Source organism: Stomoxys calcitrans, chromosome 1 (assembly GCF_963082655.1).
Source record: "Stomoxys calcitrans chromosome 1, idStoCalc2.1, whole genome shotgun sequence".
Classification (NCBI taxonomy): domain Eukaryota; kingdom Metazoa; phylum Arthropoda; class Insecta; order Diptera; family Muscidae; genus Stomoxys; species Stomoxys calcitrans.
Window position 1 is genome coordinate 229,596,871 of NC_081552.1, and position 20,590 is coordinate 229,617,460.

The 20,590-nt window shown below is 42.3% G+C and overlaps 3 protein-coding genes across 4 annotated transcripts in view; 1 reads left to right on the forward strand and 2 right to left on the reverse strand.

The window, feature by feature from the left end:
• The window catches only part of LOC106092094 (protein SPT2 homolog), a 312,016-nt gene that overhangs the window by 193,196 nt on the left and 98,230 nt on the right, over positions 1-20,590 (forward strand). The window lies entirely within an intron of this gene.
• On the reverse strand, positions 8,272-9,185 carry LOC131997616 (cuticle protein 16.5-like). The gene is made up of 3 exons (XM_059368649.1): positions 9,171-9,185; positions 8,967-9,096; positions 8,272-8,903 (listed from the first exon to the last, which is right to left on the reverse strand). The coding sequence occupies exons 1-3, from the start codon at positions 9,183-9,185 to the stop codon at positions 8,272-8,274; spliced, it is 777 nt and encodes a 258-aa protein (XP_059224632.1).
• LOC106093969 (cuticle protein 16.5-like) lies at positions 13,283-14,265 on the reverse strand. The gene is made up of 3 exons (XM_059360870.1): positions 14,225-14,265; positions 13,437-14,134; positions 13,283-13,340 (listed from the first exon to the last, which is right to left on the reverse strand). Exons 1-3 carry the CDS (start codon positions 14,225-14,227, stop codon positions 13,283-13,285), a joined length of 759 nt encoding a protein of 252 aa, XP_059216853.1. The 5' UTR covers positions 14,228-14,265.

The following is a 20,590-nucleotide window of genomic DNA, read 5'->3' on the forward strand; positions in this document are numbered from 1 at the left end:
AATTTGAACCATTCTTAATACAGTTGTGGGGAGTCATAACAAAACACGTCATGCAAAATTCAGCTAAATCGGATAATAATTGCGCCCTCTAGTGGCTCAAGAAGTCAAGACCCCAGATCGGTTTATATGGCAGCTATATCAGGTTATAGACCGATTTAAACCATACTCAGCACAGTTGTTGAAAGTCATAACAAAACACCTCATGCAAAATTTCAGCTAAATCGGATAATAATTGCGCCCTCTAGTGGCTCAAGAAGTCAAGACCCCAGATCGGTTTATATAGAGGCTATATCAGGTTATGGACAGATTTGAACCATTCTTAATACAGTTGTGGGAAGTCATAACAAAAAACGTCATGCAATATTTCAGCCAAATCGGATAGGAATTGCTCCCTGTAGAGGCTTAAGAAGTCAAGACCCCAGATCGGTTTATATGGCAGCTATATCAGGTTATAGACCGATTTAAACTATATTCAGCACAGTTATTGGAAGTCATAATAAAACACCTCATGAAAAATTTCAGCCAAATCGGATAATATTGCGCCCTCTAGTAGCTCAAGAAGTCAAGACCCCAGATCGGTTTATATGGCAGCTATATCAGGTTATAGACCGATTTAAACTATATTCAGCACAGTTATTGGAAGTCATAATAAAACACCTCATGAAAAATTTCAGCCAAATCGGATAAGAGTTGTGCCTTCTAGCGGCTCACAAAATCAAGATCCCAGATCGGTTTATGTGGCAGCTATATCGAAAAGTGGACCGATATAGCCCAGTTACAATCCCAACTGACCTACACTAATAAGAAGTATTTGTGCAAAATTTCAAGCGGCTAGCTTTACTCCTTCGAAAGTCAGCAAGCTTTCGACAGACAGACGGACGGAGGGACATGGGAGAAGCCGTTGTAAAAAATTTCAGCTAAATTGTATAATAATTGCGCCCTCTAGTGGCTCAAGAAGTCAAGACCCCAGATCGGTTTATATGACAGCTATATCAGGTTATGGACCGATTTGAACCATTCTTAATACAGTTGTGCGAAGGCATAACAAAACACGTAATGCAATATTTCAGCCATATCGGATAGGAATTGCTCCCTGTAGAGGCTCAAGAAGTCAAGACCCCAGATCGGTTTATATGGCAGCTATATGAGGTTATAGACCGATTTAAACTATATTCAGCACAGTTATTGGAAGTCTTAATAAAACACCTCATGCAAAATTTCAGCCAAATCGGATAAGAATTGTGCCTTGTAACGGCTCAAAAAGTCAAGATCCCAGATCGCTTTATAAGGCAGCTATATCAAAACATGGACCCATTTGGCCCATTTACAATCCCAACCGACCTACACTAATAAGAAGTGTTTGTGCAAAATTTCAAGCGGCTAGCTTTACACCTTCGAAAGTTAGCGTGCTTTCTACAGACAGACGGACGGACGGACGGACATGGCTAGTTCGACTTAAAATATCATGACGATCAAGAATATATTGTATATATTGGGTTGCCCAAAAAGTAATTGCGGATTTTTTTTAAAAAAAGGGAAGTAAATGCATTTTTAATAAAACTTAGAATGAACTTTAATCAAATATACTTTTTTACACTTTTTTTCTAAAGCAAGCTAAAAGTAACAGCTGATAACTGACAGAAGAAAGAATCCAATTACAGAGTCACAAGCTGTGAAAAAATTTGTCAACGCCGACTATATGAAAAATCCGCAATTACATTTTGGGCAACCCAATACTTTATGGGGTCTTAGACGAATATTTCGAGGAGTTACAAACAGAATGACGATATTAGTATACCCCCATCCTATGGTGAAGGGTATAAAAATCACAAAACAAAACCTTTTCATATGTGGTTATTTAATAGGGGAAACATTTTATGTTGAAAATCACTTTGTATGCAAAAACTTGTTATGAATTGTTATGGATGATTCAAATAAATGTCGTTAGATCGTTGTAAGATAATTCGATAAGACGAAATTTAAATCTTTTTGTTGCGCCCATGCTTCCGGTTTCTGCTTTACATTTTGTAGAATTTCGCAGAAACGCAGCTATCGGATGAATGGAACCACGAAACGTGATTTGGGATTTGTTAAAGGCTTTCATTAAGGCCATGGACGTCTTGAAATTTGAAAAAAAAAAACTTTTTTTTTGAGAAAATGGCAGAAAATGAAACCTGGACACATATCTAGTCCCCATATTCTGTTTCTGCTTTAAATTTTGTAGAACATGTTGTTAGGGTATAACCCCTCCACCATAGGATGGGGGTATACTAATTTCGTCATTCTGATTGTAACACCTCGAAATATGCTTCGGAGACCCCATACAGTATATATATTCTAGATCCTCATGTCATTTTAAGTCGATCTAGCCATGTCCGCCCGTATGTCGACAGCACGCTAACTTTTGAAGGAAACTTTTGAAATTTTGCAAAAAGCTTTTTATTAGTGTAGGTCGGTTGGGATTGTAAATGTCCATGGTCCATGTTTTGATATATTTGGGCAACCCAATAGCTGCCATATACAGCGATTTTGGGTCTTGACTTCTTGAGCGTCTAGAGCGCGCAATTCTTATCCGATTTGATTGAATTTTGCACGTAGTGTTTTGGTATCATCGTTATCACGGGAAGCTTAGCTGAAAGCTACCGGGCGCGTCCACAGGTTGCGGATGGTGGAAAGCTCCGTTTTTATGCAGAGTAGCTGCAAATGCGGCCACGGGCAGTCAGCACTGGCTCTTAATTAAATACTGAGTGCCAACGATACTCGAGATGACAAGGCGAGTTATTGGCGCCTTCAAATAACCAATGGCCCACATCAGCGTCTGTTCCCAGGTTAGGGGCGGCTGGCGACGAGCGTCGGATCTTAGAGCAAACGGCTCCCCACAACGAGCCGTTGTGGCCCAGAGCCCCAACCACAAAACTCATGCGGTTGGGGCGCTGGGCCAGTAATCCGCCCCCGGAAAACTGAGAACTACTATGAGAAACAAAGGAATAGTTAAAACGGACCCCCCAACGTTGACGATCCATGCAAACGAAAAAAGGGCCATGATTTGCGAATCTGCACCTGGAATGTCCGCACTCTTTATAGAGATGGTGCAGTATACGCGCTGGCGGATGTATTAGAGTACTACAAAGCAGATATTACCTCCTTACAGGAAGTGCGATGAACTGGGAATAGCGTCACTACAAAACCAAATGGTGACGAACTACACTATAGCTGCCATACCACGTGGCATGAATTTGGCTGTGGATTTGTGGTTAGTCGGAGATTGAAACACCTTGTCTCCAGCTTTACTCCGGTGGATGAGAGGCTATCCACAATCCGCATAACAGCCAAATTCTTCAACACCAGCCTTAGTTGTACCCAAGCCCCGACGGAAGACAAAGACGAGCAGACCAATGATATTTTCTACGAGCGCTTAGAGAGAGAATATGACCGCTGCCCCGCCCATGATATTAAAATCGTTCTGGAAGATTTTAATGCGAAAATAGGGAAGAAAGACATTTTTGGTCCAACAATCGGAAAGGTAAGCCTCCACGAGATAACGTCCAGTAATGGGTTGAGGCTGATAGGTAGTTAGTACCACCAGATTTCAACATAAAAATATTCACAAAGCCACATGGCTGTCACCCGATCAAAACACGAGGAACCAAATTGATCACGTTGTGATAGATGGAAGACATTCATTCAGCGTGTTAGATGTACGATCGACGCGTAGAGTGAATATAGATTTGGATCATTACCTTGTTGCCGCAAAGGTTCGCACCTGTTTGAACATGGCGAGGAAAGTACGCTCTGACACTGCACGGAAGCTGGACATTGAAAAGCTGCAAACACAACAGATGACAGCGGCATACTCCACTCGACTGACCCAACTGCATGATGAATGCACTCCTTGTTCCGATGATATAATGGCGCAAACTATGGACCACTCCATGGAAAATGCCGCGAAATCCGTACTTGGGTACCGGAAGCCTCCTCCAAGAAACCCATGGTACAACCAGGAGTGTCGAAATGCTACTGAAGCCAAGAAGGCGGCATATAGAGTAACCCTGCAATCAGGAACAACGCGCCAGATGAAGGAGAGGTATCGTGAGAAAAGGAGAGGGGGAGAAACGTCTATTCCACAGAAAGAAAAAGGAAATGGAAAGACGTGAGTGTGAGCGAATTGAGATGTACAGAAGACATGGAGAATGAAGTCCGGAAATTCTACCAAAGAATTAAACATCAAACCGATGGCTTTAGTGCAGGTACATCCTCCTGCAGAGACAAAGAAGGAAATCTGGTGACTGACACAGATAGCATGCTGAAGATATGGAAAGAACATTTTACCCAACTGCTAGTGTCCGACATTGGCGGCGAAGAGGGTACCGCAGAACCAATCCCTGATGATGGTATATAAGTCCAAGTAGCAGTAACCCGACGAAAGAACAACAAAGCAGCAGGAACCGACGGGTTACCCGCTGAACTATTTAAGACTGGAGGCGACACGCTGATAAGGCATATGCATCAGCTTATCTACGCAATCTGGCAAGAAGAAAGCATACCCGATGATTGGAACCTCAGCATAATATGTCCCGTACACAAGAAAGGAGACAAGACGGAATGTGCCAACTACAGAGGAATAAGTCTCCACCCTATCACATACAAGGTACTCTCGAGCGTACTGTGTGAAAGATTAAAACCTTAAGTCAATGAGATAATTGAAGGTGTGGCTAGAACAACAACAAACAATTTTTAGGGGTCACTAGCGTTAAGCGCAAACCACATAGGTCGGAGGCTACCGTGGCGCAGAGGTTAAGTAAACCAGTAAGGAAAAAAATGAGTCTGGCCGAGCCGACTATATAATACCCTACACCACCGAGCCTACGGCAAAGATATACATGGGGGCTGTATCTTAACCTGATCCGATTTTATGCAACAACATTTTTTGGTCTAAGGATGAAGGCCATTTCATCCTTGGACCAAAAAAGGGACAACAAATGCGACCTATACGTTGATCACAAAAAAGCATGGACAAAGAGACAGATGGACAACGGACAGACGGACATAGCTAAATCGAATCAGAAAGTGATTCTAAGCCGATCGGTATAATTATCTTCTCCTTCTTAGCGTTGCAAACAAGTGCACAAAGTTATAATACCTTGTACCACAGTGGTGGTGTAGGGTATACAAATTTCAGCGGTGTTTATCCCCTTACCAGTGCTGCTAAATTTGTGAGGTATCCTGCCGTGTTAAAACTTCTCTACCGAGTGGTGTCGATATGCGGTACTCCGTTCGGAATCGGCATAGAAAAGGAGATCCCTTATCATTGAGCTAAAACTTTAATCGGACTGCATTCATTGATATGAAAGAAGTATCCCCTGTTCTTTAGTGGAATGTTAATGGAAAATTTAGTAGTAGTTAGTACACCCTGGCGGTATGCATTGACATCGAGGGGGCTTTTAACAATGTACAGACAGACACACTGATCCAATCCTTAGACCAGTACCGGGTGGACCTGATCCTTAGAGACTGGATAAGCCATATGCAGATGGATAAATTGTGTGTCCCATGGTATAAATAAAAGGGAGAGAGTGGCCCAAGGCAAGCCACAGGGGGGCATTTTATCGCCACTCCTATGGGTGACCACCATAAATGACCTGCTGACTGAGGAGGGATTTGAACCCGTCTGCTACGCAGACGATGTTATAATACTCCTAAGGGATAAGGATATGAACGAGCTATGCAGAAAGGCCGAAAGGGTCTTGCATATGGCAAATGACTGGGCTAGACCCAGAGGTCTCAATGTTAACCCAGAGAAAACTGAAATATGCCTGTTCATGAGGAAGACGAAGATGGGCCAATTTAACGCACCACGTTTCCTCAATGAGACGATTTCAATATCTGACAAGGTCAAATACTTAGGTGCGATCTTGGACAGGAAACTGAATTGGAAGCGTCACATTCAGGGGCGTACTGAGAAGGCTCACAGATGTTGGGCACTATTGAGACGGGCCGTTGGCTCGAAATGGGGCCTAAATCCGAGGATAGTCCACTGGCTCTACAGGAGCGTGATTAGATCAATACTTACTTACGCCTCATTAGTTTGGTGGATTGCTATGGAGAAAAAGTGCAACATAAGGACCATACAACAGGTTCAGACAACATGCTGTCTTGGCATAGGCGTAGCGATGAGAACCACGCCCACTAGGGCACTGAAGACTACTCTAGATATCCGACCCATTGACATACAGATTAAGTGTGAGGCCGCCACTGCGACTATGAGACTTAAAGCGATGGGAGAATGGATTGAGGATGGGAGCAGCTCATGCCATCGCGGTGTAATCGAGGCGACGATAGGAAACCTGGTAGGAAGGGAAGAGGTTTCCGATCGGATACCTGAGATGAACCTTGAAGTCGAGTGCGAGGCATTGCTGCCATTGGCACAGTCTTGGATTGGCGGAACCCTAGTTTGCCATCTAGAAGATCATGTTACACGGATGGATCAAACCTGAAGGAGAGAGTGGGCCTGGTGGTTTACATTGAGAACCCAGGGACTGAGATCAGTTTTAGACTGCCTGACCATAATACGGTCCTTCAGGCGGAGATCTGGGCGATCACGGAATGCTTGAAGTGGTGTGGTGCTAATGCGAGGACGTCGAGTGTGAACATCTTTGTCGACAGTAAAATTGCCATAAGGGCAATAACAACCAGGATGGTAAGATCACGAACAGCCTTGCAGTGTAAGAAAGAGATTAACGTCTTCTGTGAGGATGGCAAAATCCGCACCGTTTGGGTGCCGGTCCATATCGGAGTAAGGGGAAATGAGAGTGCTGACGATTTGGCGGTGAAGGCCAGAGGACTGTTGTCATTAAACTTGGTTAACCCGAAGCTTTTCGGGACGACGCAGCCCGAGTTAAGGGAGTGGGCGACGAATACGCATGCTTAAATCCTATGGGGGTATTCAGATCGCTAGAAGACTAGGCTTTTACTGAAAGGAAGCAAGAAGGAGGTCAGTATAGCTATTGGTATCATAATGGGACACATAGGACTACGAGCTCACTTATGTAAAATCGGTGCGGCAAGTGATAGCATGTGTAGGGCATGCGGGGAAGATGATGAGACGTTGGAGCATTTCCCTTGTCATTGACTGGCTATCGCGTCTAACAGATACCGGCACTTAGGTGGAGACACAATACCAGATATGAATCAACTTAGGGGAGTGGTTTTGAAAACAAGGATTTTCTGAGCAGCAAGGAATTCCTAACGTAAAATTTTCTTTATAGAGGTTCCTTTATAGTTTTTAGAGCGCACAACAAGTCAATTATTGGCTTAGGTGTATGTCCATAGAGGCATGGGGCGGATTAATATCTGCACCCTTTTTTCAACCTTACCTAACCTAACCTAGTACATAGGTGTATACAGCACGGTAGGTGGTATCATGAAAGCCAGTTCGCTTTCTCGACTTCCTGTGGGGGCGTCAGGCAGCATTTGATGACAACTGTGCCAGCTGCAGATGTCAGCATTGTCTTCTGTATCGCTATGACCATTAAAATTTTTCGACTCCTAAAGTCCTACCTCATCGAAATTACAATGTGAGGTGGTATGTGGTGCTTCTGCTGCATGCCTGTACTGCCGCGCGGGAGATGGCTGTGGGTCACAAAGTTTGACGTCGAATATGCCGAGGGCAATGACATCTACACTTGTAACCCTCTGCTGACTATGTTGGTGTTGTGCTAACATAGCCAGTATGACTGTAAGGTCATCAAAACAGATATCGATTGGAAAAGCACCCACTCTATGCACCACTTACCCCTCTATGATAGAGGCGGTTCTGGCAAATACGGCATGGATCAGAAGCGTTTAGGGCAAGTACTCTGAGGTGGGCTTATCCCATGATGAAGACAGGGCAAAACTAATACACTGAAGCGCCAGTCCATGGCCAAGAAGCATTCCACTGGGTTAATCCGGAACAAAGAATTTGCTGCCATGGCATTGAATTATAAAATTTTTAAAAAATACAATGGATGCTTTGTGCCGAATGCTTGGCTACAACATGTAACCGGAAGCATTTTTCCAATTTAAATATTCAAATATATAATGATTCTAAAGTCATCTTAAACCTGTTTTTTTTTATAGATTAGAAGATTCTTAGTAAACCTTGCCCCATCAATGAGTGTGACAAACGCATTATGTTTTTTTTTTTTTTTTAATTCGTTTATTTTATATTCTTTCATTAACTATTAATGTAACAACAACTTTGTAACAGTCTTAAAAATGGTCGTTCTCCATTTAGAAACGTTGACGGAAGACACGACGACGTTGAGTCTTGTAGCGGTAACCATCATCACCGAAATCAGCAACTGGGGCAGAGGCAGCAGCTTGGGGTGGGAGATATTCGCTGGATGGGGCAGCAGCTGGGGCAGAGTAGCTTTGGGCAGCAGCAGCTGGGGCAGAGTAACTTTGGACAGCAGCTGGGGCGGAGTAGCTTTGGCTAGCAGCTGGGGCAGAGTAGCTTTGAGCGGGAGCAGAAGCTGCAGGGGGGATGTAGCTGTTGGAAGGAGCAGCAGCTGGGGCGGAGTAGCTTTGAGCAGCAGCAGCTGGGGCAGAGTAGCTTTGAGCTGGAGCTGGGGCAGAGTAGCTTTGAGCTGGAGCTGGGGCAGAGTAGCTTGGAGCTGGGGCAGAGTAGCTGGGAGCTGGGGCAGAAGCTGCAGGTGGGATGTAGCTGTTAGAAGGAGCAGCAGCAGGGGCGGAGTAGCTTTGAGCAGGAGCTGGGGCTGGGGCAGAGTAGCTTTGAGCTGGGGCAGAGTAGCTTTGGGCAGCAGCAGCTGGGGCAGCATAAGATTGAGAAGGAGCTGGGGCAGAGTAGCTTGGAGCTGGAGCAGAAGCTGCAGGAGGGATGTAGCTGTTGGAAGGAGCAGCAGCTGGAGCAGAGTAGCTTTGAGCAGCAGCTGGAGCGGAGTAGCTTTGAGCAGGAGCCGAGTAACTTTGAGCAGGAGCCGAGTAGCTTTGGGCAGGTGCAGGTGCAGCAGCTGGGGCGTGATAATCATAGCCTGACAACTCCGAAACGTCAGCTACAACACAGCCAACCAAAGCCAAAGACAAAATCAGGAATTTCTGTAAACCAAAACAAAAAAAAAATAAAACATAGAGGAAGCAATTTAAAATCGATTGATAACAAAAAAGCCTACATGTATTCTTACCATGTTGATGGTAGTAACGCTTCTTGAAACAATCAACGGAACTGTTAATCAAGTTGTGATGTCTACTTCTTGCCATAGTTTGTCTTTTATATTAAAATCGATTCGCTTCCGAAACCAATTTTAGTTCGTTGCGTTTTGTTTTTGTTTGAATAAATTTTTTTCTCAGTTTTAGCTTAAGTTAGGTTGGCTAGCTTTGATAGTTCAATGTGAAAATCATAAGATTTATGCGTTTGGTACTTTCAAAAATATTTAAAATTTGTTTTAATTAGGTAGCAATATTTTTGTGAAAAAAATTAAAAGATAAACGGAGGCGCATAAAATAAAAATAAATTCGGAAATGACTTTGGGAAAAACATCTTAATTTGATCAAGAATTTTATATTCAAGCAACACCTGGCCGCCTATCTGTTAAGTTGTTGCTTCTAAATCTTCGCCTATGGTAGGAAAATGGGAATAGGGTAAGAAAAGAGATTTATAAAAAATTAAAATTTAAAAAATTTTAAATTTAAACAAGTAAAAGCATGTTCGGCCGGGCCGAATCTTATATACCCTCCACCATGGATTGCATTTGTCGAGTTCTTTTCCCGGTATCTCTTTTTAGGCAAACAAAGGATAAAAGATAAGAATTGCTATGCTATTGAAGCTATAGCTAGTTATGGCCCGATTCGGACCATAATTGAACTCGTTGGATAATTTGGGTAATTTCAGCCAAATCGAATAAGAACTGCGCCCTTTAGGGGCTCAAGAAGTAAAATCGAGAGATCGGCTTATATGGGAGCTGTATCAGGCTAAAGACCGATTCGAACAATATTTAACACGTATGTTGAAGGTTATGGGAAAAGCCGTTGTTCAAAATTTCAGCCAAATTGGATAATAATTGCGCCCTCTAGAGGCTCAAGAAGTCAAGATCCCAGATCGGTTTATTCGATAGCTATATCAGGTACAGTTATGTGAATTCATAAAGGAACACTTAATGCAAAATTTCAGCCTAGCTAGATCGACTTAAAATTTCATGTCGATCAAGAATTTATGGAGTCTTAGACGAATATTTCGAGGAGTTACAAACAGAATGACGAAATTAGTATACCCCCATCCTATGGTGGAGGGTATAAAAACATGCAAATAAGTAAGGACGGCCTAAAGTCGGACAAAGCCGACGTTTTCATACCCTACACCACATTGGGTAGGCAAGTTAAGTCATCGAAACTGAGTCACCGAAATTTGAAATGCAGAATTTCGACCAAAATGCGGACATATTGTAGGAATTATAGAAAAAATCGTAATGCGAAATGTTGATAAAATAGGTTGATAAATACGTTAGCAAATGCCTTAAAAACAAGTAAACCAAGTGAAAAAGTTCGACCGCGCCGAACTTTAGATACCCACCACCTCGGGTACGGATGTAAACCACCTTTCGTCATAATCCACCATAATATATGCACCCATAGCGGCTTTATCGAAATATGGTCCGATTTAGACCAAATTCGCTACGGACATTAGGTGGTCCGATAAATACCGGTCACTGTTCAATTTTGTAAAACAAAATATTGTTCTCTTGGCAGCTAAATCCAAATGTAGACCAATCTGAATCATATAAGACAAGGATGTCGTAAAGCCTAACATAAGTCACTGTGTCATATTTCACCGAAAAATTCGTCTTTTATGGGGCCAAGACTTAAAATCAACTAAATATGGCAACTGTATAAAAGTCTGGACCGTTCGGGGCTAAATTAAAAAAAAAACATGTCGAAGGGCTTAACACAACTGTCACTGTCCCCAGTTTCAGCAAAATCGAACAATAAGTGTGCCACTTATAAACCAAAGACCTTAAATCGGCAGATCGGTATATATCGCAGCTAAATCCAAATCTAGATCGATTTGGACTATATTGAAGAAGGATATCGAGGGGCCTAACACAACTCACTATCCTAAATTTCAGCGAAATCGGACAATAAATACCACTTTTATGAACCCAAGACCTTAAATCGAGAGATCGGTCTATATGGCAGCTATATCCAAATCCGGACCGATCTGAGCCAAATTGAAAGAGAATGTCGAGTGGGATACCACAACGCACTTTTCCAAATTTTGGCAAAATCGGACAGTAAATGCGCCTTTTATGGGCTCAAGACCTTAAATCGAGAGATCGGTCTATATGACAGCTATGTCCAAATCTGGACCGATCTGGGCCAAATTGAAGATGAGTGTCGAATGGGATAACACAACTCACTGCACCAAATTTCAGCAACATCGGACAATTAATGTCCTACTTACGGGCCCAAGACCTTAAATCGAGAGATCGAATCGAATTGCCTAACACAACTCAATGTCCCCAATTTAAGCGAAATCGCGCACTAAATGCTCCATTTATGGTCCCATGACCTTAAATCGGTCGATCGGTCTATATGGCAGCTATATCCAAATCTGGACCGAACTGAACCAAATTGAAGAAGAATATCGAAGGGCCTAACGCAACCACTTACCAAATTTCAGCAAAATCGGACAGCAAATGTGGCTTTTATGGGCCTAAGTCCCAAAATCGGTCTATATGGGGGCTATATCAAGATATAGTCCAATATCTTCGAACTTATCCTGTTTAAGGAAAAAAAAAAAAAAACAAAACCTGTGCAAAGTTTCAGCTCAATATCTCTATTTTTAAAGAGTGTAGCGTGATTTCAACAGACAGATGGACGTACATGGCTAGATCGTCTTCGATTTTTACGACGATCAGGTATATATATACTTTATGGGGTCGGAAGAGGATATTTTGATTAAGAAATACGGTGAGAAAGGGAAGCCCGAGCAATTTTTCGAAATGCCGAGGTGGCCAACTTTATAGGCCTGCTAGGTGGGGACGCTATCACCTAGGGCCTTGAAATTTTGCACATGATCTTGAAAACTTTATCGATTTCCAATTTCAAAGAGTTATCTGTTCCGTTCTCAAATGTCATATATTTTGCTAGTTATTTTTCGAATTTCACCCACTGTGCGTTGGACTCTCATGCTGGGCTATGTAAAGTAAGATTTGCCAAGAAATGTTGAATACTCACAAAATTCGGCAAAATTAGTGAGAGGATATGTTACGTTAGGGTTAAGTGGCAGTCACTCAGACTATCTCGTCCTTTGTCCAAGAGAAGGAAGATACCTTCTAGTTCCTGCCAATGAACCATCCAGATCGCTTTAAAAAGCCCAACAACTTGTGAAAGTTCACATCCGCTAAGTCAGACAAGATCTCAAACAAATGAGAACCTAAAATGGAACTCCTTCAGACCGCCAGTGCGGGACACATACACACAGCAGATGTTCTATAGTCTCTCATCTTCGACGTCCTCACAGCTTCTGCAAGAGTCGTTACTTGCAACTTTTAGTCTGTCCGCATGATTTCTGATGAGACAGTGACCTGTCATGACGGACACAATGACTGAGTCGTCTGTTCTAGCCAGCGACAGCAAAGCGGTAGAACTCTTCAAGTCTTGATTAGGCCACTTACTTTTGGAATGTACGTAACCCCCCTCCATCGTGACCATCTATCATTCATTGCCCTTAGGGCCTGATCCCGTAGACTTAGCTTACATGGGGCTAGAGGCATACCCTCAATTTCCAGTTCCTCTGGAGTGTGTTAGGTAGAATCTAGTCTCTTCCAAATCCCTATTGATGGCACCCAGAACAGTTGCACTTTAAAGTGTTCACCCATCTCCTTGAGAGATCTGCTACAGTCAAAGGCGCCGGTTGACTGAGAGGATAATGCTCACAGAAAAAAAAAATGTATTGGTCCATGGCACAGCCATTTTGTTTTGTATATGGCTATGCTCAGACCCATGGCATCTTTTTAGCCTTAATCAAGGGGTTATCACTTACTTGAGGGCAATCTTATGAGCATATGATAACTCTGGGGCCATCCCTTTATAAGCGATCTAAAATTATTGCAAATTTTTACACAGTACCCTATCTGCTGTGACATTTGGAGGATAGTGACAAAGAGAGAAACTCAAATAAAACAAACCAAATTCGTAAAGATCGATTAATTTTATTTCGAATGAAATGTTTTCACAAACTTAACAGCATTAACATTAAACAGTCTTTGACAAGGTCATGTGTCATTTAGAAACGTTGACGGTAGACACGACGACGGACGGTCTTGTAGCGGTAACCATCATCACCGAAATCAGCAACTGGGGCAGAAGCAGCAGCTTGGGGTGGGAGATATTCGCTGGATGGGGCAGCAGCTGGGGCAGAGTAGCTTTGGGCAGCAGCAGCTGGGGCAGAGTAGCTTTGAGCAGCAGCAGCTGGAGCAGAGTAGCTTTGAGCTGGGGCAGAGTAGCTGGGAGCTGGGGCAGAAGCTGCTGGAGGAATGTAGCTGTTAGAGGGAGCAGCAGCAGGGGCAGAGTAACTTTGAGCAGCAGCAGGGGCAGAGTAGCTTGGAGCTGGAGCAGCAGCTGGGGCAGAGTAACTTTGAGCAGCAGCTGGGGCAGAGTAGCTTGGAGCTGGAGCAGCAGCTGGGGCGGAGTAGCTTTGGGCAGGAGCAGAAGCGGCTGGAGGGATGTAGCTGTTGGAAGGAGCAGCAGCTGGGGCAGAGTAGCTTTGGACAGCAGCTGGAGCGCTATAGCTTTGAGCAGGAGCTGGGGCTGGGGCAGAGTAGCTTTGAGCTGGGGCAGAGTAGCTGGGAGCTGGAGCAGAAGCTGCTGGAGGAATGTAGCTGCTGGAGGGAGCAGCAGCTGGGGCAGAGTAGCTTTCGGCAGCAGCTGGAGCAGAGTAGCTTTGGGCGGGAGCGGAGTAACTCTGGGCGGGGGCGGAATAGCTTTGAGCAGCTGGGGCCGAGTAACTTTGAGCAGGAGCCGAGTAGCTTTGGGCAGGAGCTGATGCAGCTGCGGGGGCATGATAGTCATAGCCTGACAATTCGGAGACGTCAGCTACAACACAGCCAACCAAAGCCAAAGACAAGATAAGGAATTTCTATAAACCAATAAATTTGAAGAAAAAAAGAGAAGGAAGTCATTTAAAATTTGTGTGTTTAAAAACAAAAAAGCCCACTTGGATTCTTACCATATTGATGGGGTTTCGCTTATTGAAGCAATCAACAGAACTGTTAAGCAAGTTGTGATGTCTTTCTATTGTCACAGTTTGTCTTTATATATTAAAATCTATGCGCTACTATAGCAGCTCAACATGAGTCACTGTGGGGTATGTTGTGTCTTTTTTATTTGAATTAATTTTTTTTTTGTTCCTAGTTTTTGGTGTATCTTTGATAGCTCAATGCAAAATTCACAAGATTTATGCGTATTGGTACTTTCAGTTTTCATTGGGTCTACAAAAAGTTAGTCAATTAGATGATGAAAATATTCGTAAATTTCAGTAGGCTACACACTAGGGTGAGGGAGCCCTAGTGAAACATTTGATAAATTTGAAATGAAATTCATCATGATAAACTAAATCTTCAGCCAACTTGGAGTTTCCTATATCAGATCGAGTTTACTGTAAAATTTTAATATTTTCAATTTATTTTTAAACTCCAAAGTAAGGTTTATGGTTGCTAGTTGATCTAATTTAAATCGATTGTCTGCACTTCCTCTTGAATTTAGAAACGAGTTCTTATAGGGCATCTACTTATTGGAGTAGTGTTGTATTGGGTTGCCCAAAAAGTAATTGCGGATTTTTCATATAGTCGGCGTTGACAAATTTTTTCACAGCTTGTGACTCTGTAATTGCATTCTTTCTTCTGTTAGTTATCAGCTGTTACTTTTAGCTTGCTTTAGAAAAAAAGTTTAAAAAAAGTATATTTGATTAAAGTTCATTCTAAGTTTTATTAAAAATGCATTTACTTTCTTTTTTGAAAAATCCGCAATTACTTTTTGGGCAACCCAATATTTGTGCAAGATTCGGGCCATGCTCGGCTTGGATGTTACCGACCATAGCAGAAACTATTGTGCAAAATTTCAGCTCAATCGGATAAGAATTGCGTCCTATAGGGTCTCGGTTTATACAGGAGCTATATCGGGTAATAGACCGATTCAGACCACGCACATGTTAAAAGTCGTTGTGCAAAATTTCAGCCAAATCAGACAGGAACTGTGCCCTCTTACTTACTTTAATTGGCTATGACAGAATATTTGTTCCACTAGCTGAACGTAGAATAGCGTTCCAAACCCATTGATCTTCTGCGCTCATTCTACAATCTCTATTCTCCAGCACTTGATTTTTCCATCGGGCTTTTGGTCTTCCCGTTTTGCAGTACCACCGTGTTTGCCTTCAAAAGACTTCTTTGCTGGAGCTTCTTCATCCATTCTGACAACATGAGCTAGCCAACGCAGCCGATGTATTTTGATGCGTGTAGCAGTGCTATCATCGTCATATAGCTCGTGGTTCATATGTCGCCTATATTCTCCATTAACACAAACTGGTCCATATATTTTACGAAGAATCTTTCTCCCAAATACTCCAAGTACTGCCTTATCTGCTTTCACAAGTACCCATGCCTAAGAACCATATAACAAGGCGGGTAGTATCAGTCTACCGAGAGGTGGCCTTGTTTCTAAACTGCTTACTTAGTCCAAAGTAGCATATGTTTGCCAGTATTATACTCCGCCCATGATGCTGAACGCCTGGGTTTGAATCCTGGCGAGACCACCAGAAAAAATTTTCAGCGGTGGTTTTCCCCGCCTAATGCCGGCAACATTTGTGAGGTACTATGCCATGTAAAACTTCTCTCCAAAGAGGTATCGCACTGCGGCACGCCGTTCGGACTCGGCTATAAAAATGAGGCCTCTTATCATTGTGCCTAAACTTGAATCGAACTGCACTCATTGATATGTGAGAAGTTTGCCCCTGTTCCTTAGTGGAATGTTCATCGTGTTTGCATTTGCATACTTCGCTTTATCTCATAACAGGTGTCATTCGTTTCGGTTACGGCGGTGCCGAGGTAGATAATGTTGCTGACTACCTCAAAGTTGTGGTTCCCAACTTTCTCCATTTTCTTTATCTTCTCAGTTGTATAAGGCGTTTTGGGAGTTGAAACCATCCATTTGGTCTTATCTCCATTTACAGCCAGACCCATTTTCACTGACTCTTTTTCGATTCTTTCAAAGGCTGCAATTTCTACTTCCGGTGACCGACCTAAGAAGTCGTCGGCATAGGCGAGTAGCATGTGTTCTCTTGTGATTAGTGTGCCATATCTATTCACATCTGCATCTCGTATAATCTTCTCCAGAAGGATGTTAAAGAGATCACACAATAGGCTCTTTGTCCGAAACCTCTTTTGATATTAAATGATTCCGAGAGAATCTTTCCTATTCTTACTGAGGAACGTGTATTAGCAATTGTCGTCCAGCAGAGTCTTATTAATTTTGCAGGGATTCGAAACTCAGATATATCTTGAAATACCTTTGAACGTTAAAGGGGTATCGAAGATGGCTTTGTAGTCGACGAAGAGATGGTAGGTGTTGTTTTGTCCTTCTCGGGTCTTTTTCAGGATTTGGTGCAGTGCGAATACCTGATCCAGGCTAGATTTACCAGGTCTAAAGCGGCATTAATAGTGTGCAATTATTTCATTGACTTTTGGTATTAATCTTTCACACAGTACGGTCGAGAGTATCTTGTATGCGATAAGAGATATATTCCTCTGTAGTTGGCATATTCCGTCTTGCCTCTTTTCTTGTGTACGGGACCTAAGGTTGAGGTCCAATCAACGGGTTTGCGTTCTTCTTGCCAGATTGCGCAGATAAGCTGATGCATACGCTTTATCAGCGTGCCGTCTCCATTCTTAAATAGTTCAGCGGGTAACCCGTCGGCTGCTGCTGCCTTGTTGTTCTTTCGTCGGGTCACTGCTACCTCATTCTGAGTAGGAGGTAAACATTCTATACCATCATCAGGGATTAGTTCTGAGGTTTCATCTTCGCTGCCAACGTCGGACACTGGTAGCTGGGTAAATATTCTTTCCATATCTACAGCACACTATCTGTGTCAGTTACCACATTTCCTTCTTTGTCTCTGCGGGAGGATGTGCCCGCACTAAAGCCATCGGTTTGATGTTTAATTCTTTGGTAGAATTTCCGGACTTCATTCTGACTCCTGTACATCTCAATTCGCTCACACTCACGTCTTTCCATTTCCTTTTGCTTTATGCGGAATAGACGTTTCATCTCTCTCCTTTTCTCCCGATACCTCTCCCTCATCTGGCGCGTTGCTACTGATTGCAGGGTTGCTCGATATGCCGCCTTCTTGGATTCAGTAGCATCTGGACACTTTTGGTTGTATCATGGGTTCTTTGGAGGGAGGCTTTCGGTAGCCAAGTACGGATTTCGAGGCATTTTCCATGGAGTGGACAATAGTTTGCCACTGCGCCATTATATCATTGCCGTTGCCATCTGTTGTGTTTGCAGCCGTTCAATGTCCAACTTCCGTGCAGTTTCAGATCGTACTTTCCTCGCCATGTTCAAACGGGTGCGAACCTTTGCTGCAACAAGGATATGATCCAAATCTATATTCGCTCCATTGATCGATCGTACATCTAACACGCTGGATGAATCCCTTTCATCTATCACAACGTGATTAATTTGGTTCCTCGTGTTTTGATCCGACGCTCGCCGCCAGCCGCCCCTAACCTGGAAACAGACGCTGATGTTGGCCATTGGTTATTTGAAGGCGCCAATAATTCGCCTTGTCATCTCGAGTATCATTGGCACTCAGTATTTAATTAAGAGCCATAGCCACCTGACTCCTAGCTGAGACTCTCGTTTCGAAAATCGCTGACTGCCCGCGGCCGCATAAAAACGGAGCTTTCCACCATCCGCAACCAGTGGACCCGTCCGGTAGCTATCGGCTAAGCTTCCCGTGGTAACGATGGACACCACACAAGTCAGGGCTCAAAGTTCCAGCCTGTGTGGTGCTTATTGTTATCCCGTGTCGGCCGGGATAACTATAACTGCGCCCTCTAGGGGCTTAAAAATTAAATCCGAAGGTCTGTATATATGACAGCTAAATCAGGTTATAAACCTATTTAGGCCATACTTGGCACATATGTTGGAGCCCCTGGAAGCCACTATTTTCATTCGAAATTTATGTGAAATTTTGCACATAGTGTTCTGCTATGACTTCCAACAAATGTGCCAAGTACGGTCTAAATCGGTCTGTAACCTGATATAGCTCCCATACAAACTGATCTCCCGATTAAATTTCTTCAGCCCCCGGAAGTTGCAATTTTTGTCCAATTTGGCTGAAAATTTGCATGTAGTGTTCTGTCATTACTTCCAAAAGCTGCGCCAAGTACGGTCCAAATCGGTTTAGAACCTGATATAGCTCCCATATAAACCGATCTCTCGATCATCGATCTCGATTTGACAGAAGTTTGGTATGAGGATAAAATTATGCCCTACAACATAATTTATTTTGTATTAGCCGAACCGGGCCCGCTCCGCTGCGCCTTCTTTAACTCTCTAATATCTTTTTAGGGCGGGGACACACAGTGTTGCCCCGGTGGACAAAAATGCAAAAATCGGAAATGAAAATTTTTATGAAATCTTTTACTAATCTTTTAGAAAACACTTCAAATATGAAGAATTTAAAAAAAAAATAATTATATTTGAAGTTCCTCGTCATCTAATGGGCGTTTTCGTACGAAGGTTTTTTAACAAATGGATGATGCATATTTTTTCCCAAAAATTAAAATTTCTGTTTATGTAAACAAAATTGATTTTTTATTTATTGGGGTACCAAAATAGAATAAGATCTTAAAGAGGACATAATTGACAGCACATTTGTCAACGTAAGGTGTCACTGACATGAACATATGGTTAGTACCGTTACTTTTAAATAAGAGGCAAAAATAAAGCAATTACTGTCAAAAGTGAAATTTTCAGCAGAGTGGATCTAAAAAAGTCCAACTGGGACCACGCTAACTCTTTTTCAGCGTTCTTCAGTGAAGTGTCCTGAATCAAAAAGGCTAAATTTCAGCTGCACCAACTTGCACCATTTGCGTATATAGTGTTATATTATATTAAAGCTAAAATGAAAGTGCGTGAGTTGTATAATATTTGGTTGTCTGTTAAAGCAGTAAACCCAACGCATGTAAACAAAGTAATAATAAACAAAATCGAAAGCAATGGCAACAAGTTACTGAATGAACAAGACAAAGAAAAAATAAAATCAACTTTAAAGAAGTTCAACAAAAAATGGGTTAAATGTTCCCGTATGAAACTAAGGTTTGAATCATCCAATAATATTTGGCTGGATACCGACATGCGTCTGGGCGTAAATGATTTCTTTGAGGTAATTAAAACATTTTTTTTAAAGCTTATCACCACTATGACCAAAAATATTTAAAATTAGGAACCAAGTACTAGTGGCAGTAGAGGAAGACCACGAAAGTCCTTTGAAGAATCGTGCAATAGAACAAAGAGAAGGCGAGTGGATGAGTTAGTTACATCGAATTCATCAGAATTAATTAAAAAAGCTGCGGAAAAGCTAACTATCCTGAGTAATCAAAGCACCATATCAGTTAAAGAGGCTTTGGGCTTGTACGTTGATATGGATTTGTCCTATAGAACATACAATATGATGAGAAATTTAGTAAATTCATTTCATAAGGATTGTTTCCCATCGTATAAGGCTTTATTCAAATCTAAACAAGAACTTATACCACATGATATCGAGGTAACAGAGAGCTCTGCAGAAATTCCATTGCAGTCTCTATTAAATCAAACCGCAAAAAGCTTGATGGACTCCCATAACTTGTGCCCCAAAAAAGATATTACATTAGAATGTAAATGGGGGTTCGATGGAAGTTCGAACCACAGCGTATATAAACAAAAATTTTCGAACCCAAGAATTAATGATGAGTTTATATTTGTGGCATCTCTGGTACCATTGCGATTTTTTGATCCTAAAACCTCCACAACATTATGGGAAAACGATCGCCATTCCTCACCCAGATATTGTCGACCAATAAAATTCATGTTTATGAAAGAAAACCCTGATTTGGTGAGAGATGTGGAACGGAATATTTCACTTCAAATCGAAAGCTTGAACAGCTTTCACCATGAAGAAAAAAACGTAAATGTTAGTTTTTCTATGAAGCTAACTATGATAGATGGCGCTGTCTTAAATGTTCTTACGAATAATAAAAGCAGTTCAAATTGTTGTATTTGTGGGGCGAAGCCTACCGAAATGAACTCAACTGCAGTGTCTGAACGCGATGTAAATGAAGAGCATTATAAATATGGACTCTCGACGCTGCATGCTAGAATTAAGTTTTTTGAATGTATACTCCATATTGCGTATAAGTTAAAAGTGAGAAAATGGAGGGTTTCAAAAGAACAGGAGAAACAAGTAGTTTCTGAAACTAAGTCACAGATTCAAAAAAAAATTAAAGAACAATTAGGATTAATAGTAGATAAAGTTAAAAATGGTTATGGCACA

What these genes read in the sequence shown, in the direction of transcription:
- LOC131997616 (XM_059368649.1), bottom strand. An exon ending in CTACTCGGCTCCTGCTCAAA is followed by an intron (nt 8,904 to 8,966) that starts GTTACTCGGCTC and finishes ACTCTGCTCCAG; the next exon opens with CTGCTGCTCCTTCCAACAGC.
- LOC106093969 (XM_059360870.1), bottom strand. An exon ending in CAAAGCTACTCTGCCCCAGC is followed by an intron (nt 13,341 to 13,436) that starts TGCTGCTGCCCA and finishes TGCTGATTTCGG; the next exon opens with TGATGATGGTTACCGCTACA.